This window comes from Megalopta genalis, chromosome 3 (genome assembly GCF_051020955.1).
Source record: "Megalopta genalis isolate 19385.01 chromosome 3, iyMegGena1_principal, whole genome shotgun sequence".
NCBI lineage: Eukaryota > Metazoa > Arthropoda > Insecta > Hymenoptera > Halictidae > Megalopta > Megalopta genalis.
Window position 1 is genome coordinate 23774925 of NC_135015.1, and position 20441 is coordinate 23795365.

General features: G+C 43.2%; 1 protein-coding gene and 1 long non-coding RNA gene across 9 annotated transcripts in view; one reads left to right on the plus strand and one right to left on the minus strand.

Moving 5' to 3' along the window:
* Positions 1-2667, minus strand: part of LOC143259188 (uncharacterized) — a 4910-nt gene extending 2243 nt beyond the window's left edge. The window contains exon 1 of the long non-coding RNA XR_013033021.1: positions 2550-2667. This is a non-coding gene — a long non-coding RNA (uncharacterized LOC143259188). The remainder of the gene's footprint in view (positions 1-2549) is intronic.
* The window catches only part of LOC117222032 (uncharacterized), a 21398-nt gene extending 1389 nt beyond the window's left edge, over positions 1-20009 (plus strand). For 2 of the 8 annotated variants that reach the window (XM_076520390.1, XM_076520389.1), the window contains exons 2-17: positions 3616-3796; positions 4069-4135; positions 5121-5191; positions 5327-6197; positions 6282-12363; positions 12464-12597; positions 12672-13439; positions 13521-13635; positions 13721-13851; positions 13940-14086; positions 14157-15260; positions 15342-15757; positions 15845-16078; positions 16284-17177; positions 17267-17396; positions 17476-20009. In XM_076520390.1, coding sequence (XP_076376505.1) covers positions 3639-3796; positions 4069-4135; positions 5121-5191; positions 5327-6197; positions 6282-12363; positions 12464-12597; positions 12672-13439; positions 13521-13635; positions 13721-13851; positions 13940-14086; positions 14157-15260; positions 15342-15757; positions 15845-16078; positions 16284-17177; positions 17267-17396; positions 17476-19455 — 13302 coding nt within the window. In that variant the 5' untranslated portion in view covers positions 3616-3638 and the 3' untranslated portion in view covers positions 19456-20009. Of the gene's footprint in view, positions 1-14; positions 173-223; positions 1415-1484; positions 2517-2766; positions 2957-3615; positions 3797-4068; positions 4136-5120; positions 5192-5326; positions 6198-6281; positions 12364-12463; positions 12598-12671; positions 13440-13520; positions 13636-13720; positions 13852-13939; positions 14087-14156; positions 15261-15341; positions 15758-15844; positions 16079-16283; positions 17178-17266; positions 17397-17475 lie in introns of those variants that run through there. The other 6 variants (XM_076520387.1, XM_076520388.1, XM_076520391.1 and 3 more) reach the window with 6 other exon arrangements.
* Positions 20010-20441: the final 432 nt, after the last annotated feature.

A 20441-nucleotide genomic window follows, 5' to 3' on the forward strand; every position in this document is an offset into this window, starting at 1 on the left:
AAGGAATGGAAGATCGTAGGTCTATTTTAACGAGTATAGTGGACTCGATGGGTGGGACACCTTTTTGCGAACGGCAGCTGATGTGCTTATTAGTTTCGCGATCGTCGAGAGTGCAACGGAACCTGGACACGTTGTAACGTTACGCGTAGAAGCAAATACCTTGTCGCGGCAGGTATGCTATGTATAACCAACGTATCGAATCGATCACTGTGTACGTTACGAGCGTCAAACCCTTTGGTGCAAGGAACAATGAATTACAGGGTTCAAAGAGTTCTGTAGAATGGTATAGCATATATATATATATTCTATCGAGAAATCTATAGCTTTGTCAAGCAGGAAGGGTCGGACGAATGAAAATGTAGACAGTGAAACGAACAGTGTGGGAGAAAGGAAAAACTTGGTGACTCGCGAATGGGGCATACGTTCCATTGCTTCCACGTACATACGTACGACGTACGTTACCAGCATTCGTGTGTTTTTTCATGCACATCGCGCATGACGCGCGCTAAGTCTTCCGAGCAGTGCTGTACGCGGCGTATTTATGTTCGAAATGGTTACTCTCGGTTGTCGTTCGCTTTGTCAATTTATCATTGAATTTTGCATTTGCCGATACTGTACGCAGTTGCGTATGCCCTTAAGATCTCTACGAAAACACCACGGTCGAAAGTTGAGGCGGAGTAACCACGAAATTAATTGGTTCTAATTACCGGAGACAGTTTATATTGCTATTCGACTCCGTTCGATTTCGAATTATTAGCGTTTTGAATATGTGAATTCGAGCAGAAGTCTGCTTTAGAGGCTCTATTAGCAGCCATTTTCTCGAGTATGACGGCATGACCTTACGGGACGTTGAATCAAGTTACCGATGCAACGAGATACATTGTCGGATCGGGATCGACAATCAATTTATCGATCGATACTGATCGTAACATGCTGTCGATCGAGATTCGATCATGGAATTTCGTACGGAACGCGAGTTATTCTTATTCGAAATATTCAGGTGAGTGAAATTTAATGGCTCGGTATTACGCGGTAGAACGAGACGCCATCTTTACTACCGGACCGCTATCTATCGATGATTTCGAGTTTCCTCGACAGTAGCGCCATCTACTTCCTCTCTGCCGGGATCGCGTGAAAGACGCGTGTTCGGAAGCTCAGTGAAACGTGACAAAAGAAACATCTCCTGAGAATGTTTCTCTGGTCCGTTTTGTCGATTTTCTAACGAACAAACGCGAGACACGGTCTGATGAAGTATAGAAAACTTTGTGCGTACCAACGATCCAGACAATTGGGAATCGCGGCTGTGGAATCGTTGCGCGTCAACTTCTGACGGCAGGCATGCATCGTCAATGACTACGATCGTACATTCGGTTGCTACCCGAATGTACCTTGGATATTCAGTAAAGATTCTAAGGTATTTATTCATGGCAGTATACTTGCTTTCTCTCTTCTCGTAAACGAACGATAATGGTCCTTTATCGTAGCGTCGCGGAATATGTTGTGATATAAACGCGGAGGCGAAACAGTGCTCCACCATGGTTAACCTTAAAGTATCTAAGCCTTCGAAGTAAACGGATTCATTCGTGTGCATAACATAATGTAGAAATAACGAAGTTATAATATATATATATTACAATACGAAGAAATAAATGAACTGTTAACGATTATACTAAGTTGATTCGATAGACAAACGAACAAACAATTGATAATCATCACAGAAAGAAATGAAAAATCTGAGGCCTGAAATAACCCCAAGACTGGGCGCTTAAAGTAGTTAGTTTTGAAGTAGTTAATTCCGTAGCCGAAACTTTAAATGATGAAATTGATGCCTCCAACTGTGCCCTAACTTTATTTAATAATTAATAATTATCTAATAGTGATGCGAAAGTATGCCGCTGAATTGTTTGTGATTTATACCAGCATTTTCGTAATTCGTATTTTGAAATTGGCGTTTTATGCGCGGCGGGTTTTCAATGAATAAAGCGAGAACGAATAGATCAAACTGCATCGACTATATAAAACATGCGTAGAAAGAAATAATAGACCGACCGTAAGCGGACAAAGATTATTTCGAGGTTTTATGGCCATTCAAAGATTCTTCTCACTCTTGGCAAAAGATAATTACGGTGAAAACTTTCTTCCACGACTGTACCCTAGAGGCAGGTCAGAACGACCGGAACATCTGCCGGACAAAGGGAATCAAGCAGTTTGTAACTAGATACAGCCTTGGATACAAGTGATTTCCAGAAAATTGCTCGTTGCAAGAGCTAATTGTTTTTTTGTTTTTTTTTTCATTTTTCGTATACTCGTGACTGTGATGAAAAGTGATAAATGTGATGGTGATGCTAAATGAAATGGTCGAAGGTGGAATCTGAAAGAGGTGGAACAACTAATCGGTAGTGTTGTATAAAGTGATTCTTTGAATTCCTGTGCCTGTGCGACGGCTTGAATTGCTACGATTTCATTTTCGTCGTGCAACGATGCAAGAGCAACTGTGGACAAGTGCAGTGATTTGAGTGAGCATATTAAAAAGCTTTTCTTTCTGTTACCGTCGTCAAATATATATATGTGTACGGATGAGATTCGTGATGTACGAGAATAAAAGATTTTCGAATGAATCGACGAGAGCACTCATTCTCTTTATGTACACGCGTTCTCAAACGTAACTCGCGCTGTTCGTTACATTCCTGTTATTGATTGCGAGAAGATACACGTGGACTACGAATGGGTTAACACGGAAAAACCGTCTATAAATAACGGCCGGGGCAAAGATTAACCTGCTAATTGGGGTCACTTTTGTGTCGTGAAAACTGGTGTAGATTTCATCAAAACGATAAAAGCAATCGTGGCAACGTGCACCCTGTGCAACAACGATAATGTTGTCGCAGATTCATTTTCATTAACGACATGGATATCCACGAGGGAAAAGAACTCTGTTGTCCTGCCTCGTTAACAGGTTAACATATACAAGAATGTGCTATAAAAGAAAGCCAAATAATTTGGAGTTTCAAGAAATTTTATTCGAACAGTGTTGACCGTGATTTCAAGGTCACCTTTACCTTATTGTTGTCGATAAAAAGAGTCGAATGGCAATACATGCGAATTCATTTCATAATATCATTATTCGATCGCGACAAGGGCATTAATGTGAATAGGTGGTCCAAATAAGTTTGTACAGCTTTCCGCAAACTGTGATGGATGTATTAAGTTTGTTGTACGGACAGATTTGATTTTTGTTCATTTGTGATCACGTGAATTTTAACCAGAAGTCTCAATATTGCTAATAGGAAAGGGAACAAAGATTATTTGAATTTCCTACGAACTGGAAACGGTTACTAACTTATTTGTGAATACTTATTACGCCAGCGTTACCTCGCGGCTTAAAGTCTATACCTTTGTCCGTTGGTTCTTACTGGCCGCCATTTTGTTTGAGATCGTAATAATAAATTTGTGCGCCATGAAGGTTGCTTTGTATTTTTCCGTGAATGTTGATTTAATGAATATGTGTAGAAATAAACGAGCCATTCGCTGATACATATTCAGCGAGTAATTGGACGTGTAACGATGTAAAGATCGGTATTGAAAAGATATAAAGATTTTCTTTTCCTGACACAGGTGAACGACACACAAAAAACAAGATGGACGAGTACGACAAGAAGTTTGCTGAAATGCAAAAGTATATTCCGTTTTTGGAAGCAATGATAGAGAGGTTGCAAAACGTAAAGGACAAATCGCGGGAGGTACAGCTGCAGAAAATGCAAAGCCTTCACGGAATTCTGTCGAACAGCAAGAGAAAGTACGTTTGCGAATCTTCGAACAATGTCTCCTTAAGTATAACGCCATCAGTTCCTTATTTCCCTGCCATTGCTGTTGATACTGGTCATACGCGAACGGACAACGTAATGTTGCATTTGAATTTGAATTCGTATTTCAATTTACGATTGCAGTTGCAATTGCATTTGAAATGAACAGAATTTATTTATTTTTTATTTTTTTTTGAGACATTAAAAATATCTTGAAATTATCGCACGAAGAGCAATTAATAATAATGACTCTTCAATGAAATAGGCTGAAGATCGACACGTTGCAACGATGCGAAGATGTTCTACAGAAGTTGCACAACAAAGTAGAAAAGGTATCTATCCCATATGAACCGCTATCGCACTGCCAACGATATACCGAATACTTTGTCTTCATGCAGAAAATTGTCGTAGAAGGAAACATTTTGGTTTAAACTACAATTAATTTTTCACGAAATTCGGCGAATTCGTTGGCAGTGCGTGCGTCCACTTTACATTATTTAGCCTCACGCTGTCCTTCGAATTGATTTGTATTTTTTACTCACCAATGAAAGATATAAACGAGAAGCTTTAAGAATTAATTCATCAGTGGAGAAATATATTTGGCCCTTATGATTCAATTGAATTTTTCTTGACAACGAAAAGAAAAGCTATGGAAACTTTGATAACGCCACCTTAAAACGGCTCTTTTATATCGTTTCATGAAACTCGATTGATTTCCACACGTGCTTCGTAGACGCAGTTGCGGTAGTTGCACTTTGTACTTGCACTGTTCGAAATAATTATATATACGTATTTATATACTGTTCAAATTTGGAATTAACTTTTCAACGGTTTCGACTTGTTTATACAATTACAAAAATATCACTGTTTGCGATTATGTTAATGGAAGTAAAGTATCTCCTAATTGTTTTGAGCCGCGTATATTTAATTTCACTTCGGCGTGTATTGTGATCACATCTTTCTAGAAAATGCACACTGTATTTTTGAAACTGCACTTGATCGGCTCTATTGCGAGATAATGTAGATGATACGAGATTAGATTACACAATACTAAGGGCGACCACTGAGAAGTTCATGCAACAGTCTACAATGTACATAAAAGCACAAAAAAAGTAAATAGTTGCTTCTAAATTAGAATTCACACTAGATTAAAACAAATTCTCCTTTCTGTGCTGTTTGATTTGATTTGATCGTAAAAAGAAACGTAGCCGCTTCACGCCCCTTCTTACACTTGCATTGTTCATATTTTTAGTTGATTTCAGGCTTCCGTAGTGCATGTATGATTTTGTTATTTTAATCATTCTAATCTGATACGAGTTTCAGGGAAATACTCCGGGACTGCATTTTCCGAACAAAAAAAATAGCAATGGCACGGTGCAGACCACAACGTAAGTATCACAGACAAGTTAGTAGTACCTTCATCGAAGGGTACGGAGAATAAATGGAATAGATAAGGATAAGAGACGCCAATATGGTTGAACGAAACTTCGATTTTGTGTAAAACTTGGTTGCCTGATTTTCAGCTCATCCGGCGAGAATGTCGGACAACCGCCGAAGGAATCGCTCGAGAAGAAAGAAAAAGAGATCCACGAGACTCCAGCTAGCCCGAGTCCTCCTGTTAGTCCCGACTCCGGTTCCCAAATAGCGCCGATAATAATTCCTACCGAGCGCAGTGTGGACTTTATCGATGACAGTAAACCGGCCAGTCCCGATCCGGTCGAGACGTTGCCGACAAAAAGTCCGATCATCATACCTACCGAGCGGACGAGTAGCGATCATCTCGGCTTGTCCTCGAATTTGTTGGAGTGTGGTTCGACTCCACCGACCAAGATCGCCGAAGATGTTTCCTTCTCCGAGTGGGACATGCTCGAGGAGAACGAGACACAGCACACGCGAAACAAAAGTTGGCCGTCCTCGATCGCTTCCGGTCAGGATGTGAGCGCCACGATTAAAATGGTCGGTAGTCAGCTGCCGCAGAAAGTGAACGACGGAAGAAACAGCCACGCTTCCTCGATATCGTTGCACACTTCTCGGCACATACCGACGATTCCGGTCCCGTCTTTGGGCGGCTCTAGGCGGTTAACGTCGATGCTGGAGAAGAATCGTTTGCACGGCCTGGATATTCAGGTGGAGACGAGGTCGGATTCACCGGTGAACGTGCCGGACGCCAGGTTGAAGTCGCCCGACCCAGATATCCTGTTTCCAAAGCGGAAAATTACGTCTCCGCGGCAGAAGGAGGCGAGGCCGGTCTCGAAACCGCCGGCGCCGCTACTCTCGCCACCCCCAGTCTCGAACAAACCCCCGTTGTCGATGGAGGATTTAGCGGAATTGCTGAACGAGGAGACGGACAACAAGGCGGACAAGAAGGTTGTCCGGGAGAGATCCAAAGATGAGGTAAATTCGCGAAAGAATTCGAGCATGAAGTCGATCGCGTTGGGTGAAGACGCTAAGGTATCCAAGTTTTTCTTATTGACGCAGGAGGACATCGACAGCGAGAGTGAGAGACGCTGGGAGGAGGTAGATAAGCATATAGTTAAGTTGACGAGTAGGAAGTGTTTGTCGAATATACCTCCTACCGGTGGCTGCAAGGGAGCCTCGGTCGGCTCGATGCACAACATGGAGAAGGCGACCGACGTTAGAGGTCCACCGTCTTCGCCCGTTTCGAAACCGGAGCCTCGCTATGCCGATAACTACGAAAGACATCCTCGCCAGATGCGTGACAATCACGGTGTTATCGATAAAGACAAAGGTAACGTGCATCCGCATTGTAGGCCCGATGAGGACGGACACGGCCTGCTTTTGCCGCATCACACCAAGTTGGATGAGAGAGGTCCCATGATGTACCAAAGACGACAAGGCAATATCGGTCCGGAGATTCCGCAGCCTAGGATCGACCCTGAGTTTCGAATGGATGGTCCGGAGTATTTTAACAGGCAGATGTCGGGTCAGGGTCACTGGGTGCCACCACCACCTCCTCCTCCTCCCCCGCTGCCACCGCCACCACCACCACCGATGCATGCACCGAACCCAAACGATTTTTGCAACAATCAGTGGCCCCCGTCTTCCAACTTTGCTGGTATTCCGAGTTCACCCGCGCAAAGTTATCAGCACCCCATGGGGATGCATCAGGAGATGTGGAACGTTGGATCGGTCAGAGAACCGATTCACGTGGATCCGCATCAGGTCAACGAGGGGCCATTGAGGCCCAATCAGTTCGCACCGAACATGAATGTTAGACCTATGATGAGCCCGAACCATGTGCCCCGACCCGAGGACATGCCAAGCGTAGACGTGCCCAACGTGCAGGCGATACAGCCTTTGATCTCGCCCACTATGTTCCCTATTGGTCCTCAGTACAGAAATTTCCAGGGTGAGAACAGGCAGTACGAACAACCCTTCGAAAGACCGGTAGAGTACCCACATCCGAGGCAACCGTGGGATTCTCAATCTGTCCGACCGCCAAACGACTCTTCCTACAGACCCGATAACGAGGGCCCGTGTGTGGTCAAGGGGCCCTCTGATGCTTCTGGGCCGTACTCCAGGCCCAGCACTCCTTGTCCTTGGAGCAGAGCCCGTGGCTCAGGCAGAGGTCGCGCCGCTTATTACAACGAAAGGGGCAGGTCAGATCAGAGGACTAATTTCAATCGTGATGGAAGAAGACCAGAGTGGTCCAGAGATAATCACAGCGAATGGGATAGCAATAGGTTTTCCAGGGATAATAGAAACATATCCGAACGAGATCCTAGAGTTCGAGTGGAACACGGAGCAATGAATCAAAGCCCGAATCAGTCGAGCGACCAGTCAAGAGACAGCGGCAGCTCCGTTCGAGATCCTCGGTTAGCCAAAGATAAACATTTCCCTCCTAACAAGAATAAGGATGTCGGTTTTAACGACAGAGATCCTAGGAAAAGGTCGACGGCCCCACCGTTTTCATCATCGTTCAAAAAAGCGAAGGACAAGAACAAGTCGCCTTCTAAACCGTCCGATGGTCATCGTCGTTCCGACGCAGAAGTCAATTCCAAATCCCAAGAGAAGTTGATCAAGGACAAGATGCAATCACCTCTGGAAAGTCTCTACGGGGTGATCGACACAAAGGCCAAGTCCGCGCAAGGCTCCCTTCAAAACTTCAAGATCCCGAAGATCAAGCGCAACGATTCGTTGGAGTCACCTACGTCTAGTCACATTGCTGACGAGATCAAGATGACTGATTCTTCTGTCGAGAGGCGAGAAGGTAAGGCCAAAGGTAAAAAAGACAAAGACGACAACTCGGGCGAGGTGAGCAGTAGCAGTGACGGTAACATAATGTGGGAAGATTGGAGCGGCGACGGTGGTATCGTCGCCGAGAAGAAAGAGGAAGCACCCCACATCGAACCTGTTGCAGAGAAGGCCGAAACGTGCGAGGATGAACCGGACCTCGTCATTACTACCTCTGGTAATTCCCCCGATAAAACTTCCGACAAAACCTCCGACAAAACCTCCGACAAAACCTCTGACAAGACCTCTGAGAAAATCTCCGACAAAACCTCCGACAAAACCTCCGACAAGGCTTCCGATACTGCTGAGAAACTGAAAAAGGATCACGCAGAACCGGAAGGATCTAAGCCGAAGGAGGAGGTAACGCAGGAATGGATCGAGGCGTTGATCAGAAAATCTTTCGAGTTCGGCGAAGGAAAGAAGTTCGTTGAACAGGCCAAATTCATGCAGAGATTGGGAGAAGTGTTCCAAGCGAAGAAGCTGAAGAAGATCAAGAAAATCATCGAGTCCGAATCCGAGAGCAGTAGCTCGGACAAAGAAGAAGTTTCCGAGACAAAAAAGGTACGCGTGAGGAAGAAGCGGCGTGTGATCGTCTCTGATAGCTCGGACGACGAATCCTTGGCCGATGTAGGCCAAGAGAATGTAGGTATCTTAAGCACGTTGAATAAGAATTCTTCCGACGAGAATCAGAAACTCTCTGGGATCAAACAAGACGAGCCGTCGAACACCACGACGCCACTCGACGCGAAGCCTTCGGAACCCGAAAAAGCCAAAGAGGAAGTTACGCAGCAAGATAATAAACCTGAGCAGAACATTGCCGAAGATAAGTCGACCAAAGTAGAGCAAGAGATTTCAGATGTGGAAAAACTAAAATTGAAAACTGAGACAAAAGAGGAGCCGAAGACGGAAAAGACGAATGAAAAACTGAGCGAAAACTCGAATGTAGAACCGAGCGAAATATCGAGCGAAGTATCGAGCGAAGTACCGAACGAAGTACCGAACGAAGTACCGAGCGAAATACCGAGCAAAGTGGCGAATGAATCACTGAATGAAGAATCAAACGAGGGAAGTACCGGCAGCAAAACGCCCAAAACTAAAGCGAAGCGGAGGAACTCCTTGGAGATGCTGCAGGAAGATATTAGAGAGATGTTCATTAGCGACGATGTTATCGCTGCTACGGGACATAGAATGTGCCGAGCGCAAAAGGAGAACCAGGTCGCCGGAGCTGCTTCTGTTCAAGTTGCACCGGCTGCCAAGAAAGACGATTCGGTGAAAGAGGTAGTTTCGGACAGCGAAGGGTCTTCGGTAGCTTCCTGTAAGTCGAAGAAGACTGCTAAATCCCGTACCAATGAAGATATCGCCAAGGAGAGCCCCAAAGACAGCCTCAAAGACAAAGTGAAAGGTAAATTTAAAAAGGAGACCCAGCGGGTGACCCGACAGCGATCCAAGCAGCCTGCGCAGAGCTCTGACAGCGAAGAGGACCAACCGTTGGCCCTACGAACCGAGCGTGTTCAAGGCTGTAGCTCGTCGACTAATCAAGACGACGAGCCCGACACTTTGCGCAGAAGCAAACGCATCAACAATAAGGACACTGTTAAAGAGCCGCGCGTCGTCGTTGAAAAGACGGACATTTCGAAATTGGAGAGTTCAAAGGTGATGTTCGACAGCTCATCCGACGAGAGTTTCGGCATAGATGTGTCCGAGTTGACGGCGGCAGTCGACATCTCCCTGCGCCCCGACAAAAGCATCGAAGGAGAAACATCCGAGAAAAAGAAATTTGTTCAAAGCTCGTCGAGGAAGACCACGCGGAAGAAGAGCGCCGCGGTCGAATCGGTTAGCGAGAGCAAGGACGACGCGTTGTCCGACGGAGAAAGCATTATTTCCGATGTGTCGATGTCGAGTAGCATTGCTTCCAGTAAGAAAGTGAGTTCCCCTCCGGTGAAACCGAACACTGCTGGCAGTAAAGAGGAATTGCTTAGTAATATTTTGGTAGGATTATATGCGTCCAAAAACAACTCGGACAAGGACTCGAGTATGGTGGATAAAGAGAGCGACGCGGACATCGACGACGACGTCAGCGATCAGCTGTCCGTTGAGCCGAACGTCAAGAAGTTCTCGGGGAAGAAGAAGAAAAAAAAGTGTAATTGGCAGATGGGAATTCTATCGAAGAAGAAGAAAAAGAAGACCCCAACTTCCTCTTCGAAAGAGTCTGATCTTTCTGTGAGTTCTGAACTGGATACTTCACAGATAACAGAGTCCTCCTCTGCAGGTTCCGTCTCCGAGACGTCGCCGCAAGTTAAAGATAGCAGTCTCGAAGTCCACGATACGCCGAGCACCACCGAGACGCCGAAGAGTACGACGAAAAAGAATACAGAAACAGAGGAACCATTCGATGGTTTGAACATAAATGAATTAATCGATTACGCATGGACCGGGCAGGAGAGGTACAAGTGTCTGCTCTGTTTCTTCACCGGCAAAAACATTGTACACCATTACAAGCTAAATCATTCCGGCAAAGAGATTCTTATTTCAAGATTGAAACTTGCCGATGCTCAGCTGGCGATCCAAGAGGCGAAAGACAACGATGTAGAGGATCTCCCGTCGAAGCCTCTGACCGAGGAGATCTTCAAATTCCATTGCCGATTTTGCTCCTTCTTCACGGAGGGCACCGCAAAGGTGGCTCTTGAAGCGTTTTACGAACATTGTACCACACATACCGGGGAGTACAGATTCAGATGCAACAGCTGTCCCTATCAGGCTGTAGCAAAATCCTCGATGAGGACGCATTATTACAAGGTGTGCAGAAAATTCAAGGTTACATTCAACGAGGCCATCACCGAGGATGAGGTGCCCGATGAGAATCGCGTCTACGGTTATTTATGCTCGAGCTGTAATTATGTTCAGCTGAAGAAGTCGAATTTGGAGCTGCACGTTCAACTCTGGCATAAAGAGAACTCTGAAACGAATATTGTCAAAATAAATATGTCTCTTGGCTCGATAAAGATAGAGCCTGCCTCCGGCGCTCTGACGAGTAAAAACGTGAAGGCAGAGATGCCTCAGCCGAGTTCGGAAAGCCAGGAAGAATCGACGTGCAACCCGGTGGCTACCATCCAACAGGATGAATCGCCCAACATCGATGAAACCGAGGTAAAGATTGTCAAGGAGGATTCGGTGCGCGAAACTGAAAAGGTAAAAGAATCGGAGGAAGTTAAAAATGAGGACGGGGGGGAAGACCGTTCAAAAGATCAACCAGAGTTCAATGAAACGAAAAAACCCTCCAGCTCGGATGCGGATGCTAGCTTACCAACGGGCAAGCTAAGCGTGTTCGTTTGCCCACCGGAATTGGAGAAGAAGGAAGTCGAGATACAATTAGAGAGAAAAAGGAAAATGCAGGAGATCATTCAGAACATTGGTATCAAACTACAGAAGGACGCGTCCAAGAAAGGTCTTTCTATCATAGACAAATTAAAAGACAAGATGAAGACGAATATGGAGACGACAACCAGCGAGAAAGAATCCGATGTTACTTCGGATTCGAATCAAATTGCTAGCACTTCCGTAGCAACGGCCAGTTTGATAGAATCTGAAAGCAGCGTCACAAATTTACTTGGCTTTAATGCGCCCGTTATAGAAGAACCGGAAACAAATTTATCTTTGTCCCAAGATTCATTGGAACAAGATAAGCAGTCCGAGAGTTCTATTTCAAAGTCTCGTTCACCGAATATTGAATGTGATTCTCAGTCCGCGCCCGAAACGGATCAAACGAACTTGAGGATGAAAGATCCTTTGGCATCGTTAGGACTAAAGAAAGTCGACGAAACCGATGCAGAAGCTAGCGATATTGATAATGCGAGAGATACAGCTACTTTTTGCGAATCCGATTCCAGCAGTGAGCAGTCGGATACAGAATTGTCTACAGATGTAAATATGATTTTAAAGGAAACCTCCAATATCAACGCTTCTTCCAGAGATCCGATGCTTACAACTATTCAAAGGCTGGCTGCTCAGCTTCAGGCCACAAAGCCGCTTGAAGCAAGCAAAGAAGAAAACTGTTTCAAACCTATAGAATCTACTGAGAAAAAGTTTGATTTCAGTTCTATTCCAAAGCCACCGGATGTAGTACCCATAGCTAATATTAAACGATTTGTTGGTAAATCAGAGCGGTTCAATGAAATAATAACTGAAGCAAACGATGGTGTCAATCCACCGAAAAACTTCATTAGGCTAAGACGGTTGAGTGGTGATATGTTGTCCGCAATGAATCAGTCTTTGGGTATCCAACGAGATGAGCCTGCCTCTAAACCTGGTACGTATAAGAACTTCGCTAAACCTCCAAGAAATGATTTGTTTTCTACGACTTAAAGCAAATTACTGATGTTTTATCCATTCTGTGCTTAATTTCATAGACGAAGTTACATCTACGAATAAGGTGGAGGGCGTGTTAAAATCGGATGGAGAAGAGGAATGTTCGTTCTTGAAGATTGAAAATGTGGTCAGTCTCGCACCGAGTATTGACAATGACAATGCTGGAAGTCCTACTGTGAGTGATCGATTGCCAAATCGAATTTCTTGTTCCATTTCATTTTGTTCTTATATTCGAATGGTCTTTTGTAGATAAACGATATTAGAAAAGCGGTTGAGATTTCTCCCATAAAGAGCAGCAGAGGCGTTTCGCTGCTGAAGAAATCGAAACCTAGTACACCATTAATTCTGAAAAAAGTGAACACCGTCACGGTGACGAAGCCGTTGGTGAAGAACATTCAATCTATACGAACAGTCGGAACGGACACGTTGAAGTTGATCCCGGTAAAGAGTCTGTCCTTGAATCCAGTAGGTGTGACCAGTCCACAATTGTCCAGAAACTACATTCCGATTGCTCCAAAGTCAGCGGTTCTGAAGGTTGATAGCAAGTTGCAGTTTCCACTTTCGGTCAATAAAAGCGCAGTGGTCACACCAGTGACTACACGTACCGTGACTGTAACATCTCAATCGTCGAACTTGAATTACAAAATCGTGAAGGTGCTACAATCGCCGACTCTTCTGAAGGCCATAGATCCGGCGCTGAAATTGAAATCTTCGGATGCTTACAACGCGATGCTTAAAACCACTAAGTTGGCTCACTTGTACAAATGCATGGGACGATTCTGTCACTTTACGACCGATATCCTCGAGAAATTCCAACAGCATTACCAACAGCACGCGTACGAGGAAGAGGGACAGAAGCCACCGTTTGATTATCAGAAATGCGCCTACTGTTACATGTCATTGGAAGATTGGCCACAAATGAAGAAACACATAGAAGAAAAACACGCCCACTGTCGTTACCAGTGCAGTTACTGTTTTTACAGAGCCATTACAATATCTTACGTTCGATTACACCAGGTCCGTACCCAAGTTCAGCCTTTGCTCTGTGCATCATTTTTAAGATGTTTCTTTTACCTGAAGTTTCTATTTTGTTCACAGTCTGCTTCTCACCCTGGCCTCCACGGTGTTCTTCTCGGTAAAGAGGTGGCCGAGGTGCCAACAAGGGAAACCGAGAATAGACTCGCTTGTATACATCCTTACATCTGTGAACATGGTGCGATTAATTACGTTCTCATATTTTTGCAATCGAACGAATGCTCGATAAGCAACAGCAATCATTAACTAAATTATTTTTCTAGATTGTGGTGAGATGTTCTATGTTCCCGAATTGTTCATGGCACATTTGAAAAGTAAACATTCGTCGAGAAATGAGAAATTTAAGTGTCACTTGTGTTCTGTCACATGTTCGCAGACGGAGCAACTAATAGCCGTAAGTCATTTTGATTAATTCTAATTGTCTATAAATAATGATAAGGTCGGGTTGGAACCTCCTTACCAAATCTATGATTATTTTGCAGCATTACAAGGTGCACTGGATTTTCAAGTATCAATGTCAGTACTGTTTAAGCGGCTCAGACTCACCGAGCGATATGCATAAACATTTAAGTTCGTTCCATTGTAATAGACTACCACAATTCTTAGAAAGAACTATTCCAGCTTTGCAGGTAAATAAATTTCAATGAACGTTGTGTAGGTGCAAGTTCTATGGGTTACATGTTACGCCATATTTTTCAGTCATCTCGAGGGAAAGAAGATCAGTTGACGTTGAGAATATTGGATGACGATGTGGACAACGATGGAAGAAATACCAAAGAATCGGTTACAGTGAATGCTGTCAGCGGGTGTTCTATCCCTGACACGTCCTTCTCCGATTCACTGGATGACATTAATATGCTGAGCAAAGACGAGAACGAAGCGTTGAGTAAATCGTTATCGTCTTTATTCGCCTCGTGTAACACGCCGACCATAGAGTCTCCTACGCATGAAAGAATGTCTTCGGACAAATCCTGTGACGCGACCACGTCACAGAATTCTTTCGACACCAAAACCGATCCCTTGGATATTAGCTTGCTGGACGCGCCTAAATTATTTAACATTGTCCCCGAAAACTGCACCGATGAATTTATAAACATAAATTTACTGGATAATCCTGATTTTCTGAAAAATACTAGTCAACGGTTCAGTAATCTGACTATTCGCAGACCTACGGTCGCGGATGACAATAAAGGCGATGACAGTGATATTGAGATCGTTGATATTGTGGATTCAGATACCAGTTCTTCCAAAACTGATAAGAATGAGTCCGATTTTTGTAAAAAGGAAGACCCTGATACACCGAAAAAATCTAAAGCAAAAGAAACTGAAACAAAGGAGCAGTTGCCTATCGATAACGAGGAGTCTAACAAGTCCACAGGAAGCCTGAACGCTTCCAGCAATACAGCGAATAAAAATGATAAGCCATTGACGTTAGAAGACATCAAGGACACGGGCTTCACAGGAACAAAATTATACAAATGCGGTTACGAGTTCTGCGATTACGGTGCAGAAAATGCAGCCTCCTTGAGATCTCACGTGAGGGAGTGTCCACAAAGCGGTGATAATAAAAACTTGAACTGTGCCCATTGCAGCAAGCGGTTTTTGAAAATTGGGTTTTTATTGGAACATTTGAAAGTACACGGACTGAAACGTTTCGGTTGTTCTCTGTGCAAAATGCGATGCACGGTTGGCTACCAAGCAATAGCGCATATGAAAGCTAAGCACAGATTTCCGGCCAGCAAATTGGTACCAGCCGACCCGAAGAACCCATCTGTTGATGGTTTATTTATTGTGCAAGCTATCGTAAGTATATTTAATAGTTTTTAACATAGATCGTAGTCTGTGTATGTATACTTAGATATTTATGTTCTATACATTTTAAAGCAAAGTCAAAGTGGAGAAAAGAGGGGAAAGAAACGTAAAAGCACAAAAACCACAGAAAAGGAAAATGACAAGGCCACTGACATTGAAAAGTTATCCTTCAGTCCAGACGAAATAGAGTCATTGCCGCGTCAAGCTATATACAATCGCGTAGTGCAGTGTGCTGTGTGCCCGTTTACAACTAAAGTAAGAACAAACATTATCAGACACTTGACGTTACACTTGAACGACGAGACTGTGCCGGAGAGTGGTCCCGTGAATCCTGTACCTTGCTTGGACAAAAAGGAACGAATGTTCGACAAAATGGTAAATTTAGCTAGTAGTTCCCATCAAAATGGACGAATGGGCGGAAAACCGAAGGAGGCCGGCAAAATCGACGATGACGAATTCATTCCGAAATTTGTTCCAGAACATAAGAGGCAAGTATCATTAGAAATGTCTATACAACGAATACTAAGAGGATTATATTTTGTTACATTTTATCGACTATCTTCTTCTCGCGACAGGTATGTGTGCGGTGTAGCTGAATGTAATTACCTGACAGTCGACGAAGCAATGTTAAGGTGTCATTTGAAAGCGTTGCATTCCGAGGAACAGTATTTTAGATGTCCTCACTGTCCTCAACTCCAACCTGGTCAAGAAGGATTGAATATAGCGATCGATAAGATGGGTGTCCATTTAAAAATGCACGACACTAGACTCTATAAATGTTCCCACTGTAACCATCATCACTACCATAGGTATACCAACATTTATGAAACCGAGATCATTTTAAAAGTACAATATGACTTTGAAACATTTGACAAGCATAAAAACCAATGTTTTTTAATTTTCAAAGTAAAGCATTACGGATGTCTCCATAGGGGAGTGTGAAACATTAATATGCTTGTCAGATGTTTAAAAGATCTTCAGTCTCGTCGGTTCATTTTCTATGTCGTCTAAAAGCGATAAATTGTCGACTAGGCACGTGGTGGAAAGACACTTATCCGACAAACACCCGGAGAAACGACCCTTCGTTAAAGTGATCAGGGAGCTGGAAAGCACCGAGAACACCCAAACTCTGCAGGAAGAGAACGAAGAGGAGGTTCCGGACCCAGACGGAAACCACTGGAAATGTAACATTTGCGATTATAAATGCGTGTATAAAGCCGAAATGGCGAATCATGCCTCGACAGTCCACGACGAAAAGTCTCAGTACAAGTGTAACTTGTGCCCCTTCAAAACAAGCGGGAAAATCGTGTTTGAGCAACATATTAGCAACAAACACTCGACTGATCCTAACGTGGACTATGAACTGATATATCAGAGGATAAAGGGCGTGAACAAGAAGAGCAGCGAGAATGTTGAGCAAAGCGGACAGGAGGAGCCTTTTGACACAACGCCGCTTTGGAGAAGAGATATGCCTAGAATCAGGCATATTCGTGGAATTCTTTTGGAGGAGGAGAACGAAACAAGCGCAGAGTCTTCAACGAAACAAGGGAAGAGGAAGAGCGAAACGGAACCGCAACCAACTAAGCCAGTAAAAATGAAACCAGGGAAATTAGGTGTTGTGGACGACATCAAGTCTGCGAAAGAAAAATCGAAGAGATTATTGCCTTGCGACAAGGCACCTCTTGAACAAGAAACTACGCCTGAAACGCCCAATGCGGTGGACAAGGTCAAAGACACAAAAGTCAAAACGGTCGAAGACAATGACTCGAACGAGTCAGACACTGGTAGATTCGGTTCTTACGGTAAATCTGACGGTAATATGTACGTTTGTACCCTGTGTACACAATTTAAAACAAAATATAAACACGATATGAGAGATCATCTTTATAGGGAATTGAATTATGCAAGGTAAGTGATCGATACGTCTTTGTGATTCAATTTGATTCAATTCAATCGATCTATGTCCTCTTATTGATACCAAAACGTTTCTATTGTAGGTGGCATTGCAGAGAATGTGGATATTTATCGGTGAACCGTAACGCTTTGTTCAAGCATTTCACAAAACATCACAATGGAGAACGTTCTCATCACGAGCCATTGTCGCCGGACAACGACATCGAAGATTGGGTAAATTTTCATCGAATTGTTTTAGCTTTATAAAATTTAAGTATTTAAGTCTCTATATTTACTATATTACCAATCATAGGTTATTACGCTACTGGCAAGGCAAACTGCTACGATAAAAGCATTTTTAGCAAAACAAAATGCAAGCAGCTCGGATACTGGAAATAATTCTAAAGCATCCGTCGTTAACACTGCCGCCAAACCTACCTCTGCTAAAAGTCTTGTGAAAGCTGCAAACATCTCAAATAAGTCCAATACACAGGACGGTAAAATTCAGGAGCTCAATCCCGATGTACGTACAACACAGGATGGTACTAAGGATACAGAAGGCCTTATTATGGACGAAAGCCCAGCAAAAAGCGACAAATCTGAAATGAGTACTGCAGACGCTGAAACAAGTAAAGATAATATTGTAGGCGGAACCGAGGAGGATCGGGAGAAACCATTGGTCTGTAAACATTGCAAAACAACGTTCACGCGTTGGCGCGGTTTCAAATTGCACGTGCAATTGACTCATTTGAAAAGATTAGGGTTTTTGTGTCCGTATTGCGATCGCAGCACCAATTCAGAAAGCTTGATGCGCCAGCATATACGTTCGAAACATCCTGGTTGTCAGGAAAAGATTGTTCAAAATCCGGATGCTGGAGGGCCGGAGTTAACAGACGAATTCTGGCAGAAAGAGTACGGTTTAGTTTTTCCGAAACGAACCAAGAAACGCAAGAGGAAGCTGAGCGAAGACAACAACGTGGAAAATGATAATCAGGACCAACCCGAGACCCAAGAGAAATGCAACATATGTGGCTTCGTCGCTGCCAATCTCGCTGGTCTCAAAGGACACATGAGAGTGCACGTCGCGTCGAAACAGACGTTGAAGTGCACCTATTGTCCTTTCGTTGCTGCAAACAAAACCGAGCTTTGGAACCACGCAGTGATCCATCAGCCGATTAAATCAAGCGACTCAGCTGCGTTTGAATCGTCCAGCGAATCTGGAAGCACGAATTTGGACAAGAAAATTCTTGTGGACGATTGCAGCGACGAGATGGAGGAAGAACAGGTTTCCGACTCGAAAGAGAATCAGCAGAGCGTAGTGCGCAAATTAATAATATCAGACAAACCGTCAGCCCAATTAATTTATCCGTTCAGATACGAAGAGATAGAGTTGGACGAAGACTTGGAGGAATGGCCTGCAAAACCCGAATGTTCGAAAACAGAGACGAAGTCCTCTTATGGACTGTATCTGCAACAATCGTGCAACGATACGCAGATGGACGCACTTGAGTCGACGCAAGAAGGCTGGATTTGCCAGTGGTGCAATGAACTCTGCGACTCGGAAGTGAAAATGAAGACTCATCATGAGATGTTTCACTCTCACCTGCCGCTAAATTTCAAGAAACAACAGAAGGCTAAAGGACCCAGAGGGTATGCGTGCCCTGAATGCGCGTTCGCAACTACTTCCATTAGTGTGATGAAAAACCACGTGACAAGACATATAAGTTTATTCAAGTGTAAATATTGCGACAAAACCTACAGTTCGCCAACCCAAGTGTCCACGCACAGCGCCGAAGAGCACTCCGGCATGGACCTGAAAATAGAGAGCATACAGAATTATGAGTCGTTACTGGAAAAAATGATGAATAAGATCAAGTGGCAAAAGTCTACCGCCGAGGACTTTGACACTGACCAAGAGCAGCAGATTCTGCGGAAACCGAAGAATCATGCGGTGGCGAAGAAATCCACAGCTAGGTCAACAATTCGGCCAAACCTGATCCCTTACAAAGTAAAAGCAGTGGCTAGAAAAAGTACCAATCCCTATTCCAAATACCTTTCACCTCCTAAGATTGGCGACAGGCAACAGTCGTCGAAAAGTAAGCAATTTTCGTATTACGGCATTCCCAGAAGTCCTATCAATCTGTCAGAATTGAACACGTACATGGTAGTCGGCGGTCATCGAATGAAGGTGAACTGTACCACTCTTTCGCAGCTGATAAACATTGATCCGAAAATAATATTGAAAGATCTTAAACATGTGACAGATGCGGCAACTGTTAAAAAGATAAAATAATTCATATGTATATAGAGAAAGTAACAGTAATTCCTTTGGACATCGGTAGTATGAAAACATATTTAAGTTTCAATTATGATTTCAGTTAATGTAGGATAGCTAAATATTTGTTTCCTGACAGTTATTAGCATATCGATCAACGATAACCAAAGCTCGCGTATGGTATTATACATTTGTTTGTAAAACTACATGAATTTTTATAAAATTCAACCAACAGTGCCGTGTTTTAACGGAAAAAGATATGCGTAGGCGTAGTATGCATTTATCGATTTAATTGAAGATTTGAATTTTTCTTTCTTCAATTCATGTGAACGAATATTTTCATTACATAAACCAATCAAAAATTAACTATGTAGTAGGTATTTCACAAACACAGAAAACAATGATCATTTTTGAAAAAGGAGAAGTAATGAAATGAAAAGTACATTGTATTATATTCTGGTGAGCAATCGTTAAAACTTCATAATTGTATTTAGAAACATCAGAATTTGAAAAGTGAGAACTGTTAGTTTAGGTAAACCGAAGGAGCAAATATTAAATTTATTTATTTTATACATAGACTTATCTTATTTTACCAGTAATAACATGTAATGGAATTACATTTTATCATGTACTTACAAAGCAAACACTGTTGAATACCGACAGGGCAGGATACTTCGTTTTATAAGAACAATCCTTGTCGTATCAAATCTGATAAAGATCAATTCTCGCGAAGCAGAAAATTTTTTAAAACAACTATGTCACATCTGCGATGTAAATGCTAACATGTAAAGTACAATATTTATATTATGTTGCGAAACGTTTGTAATATAATCTTACGCAAATCATAACTTTAAGAATATCTACAGGCATTTTAATTGATGATAATTGACAAAAATAGAAATATTACTTAAGTATGTAACTGCAGAGTATTCCATAGACTACTATTTATAAACATAAAGTTTTGCGTGTTAACATTTACGTCGTGTGTGATAACGTGTCGTAAG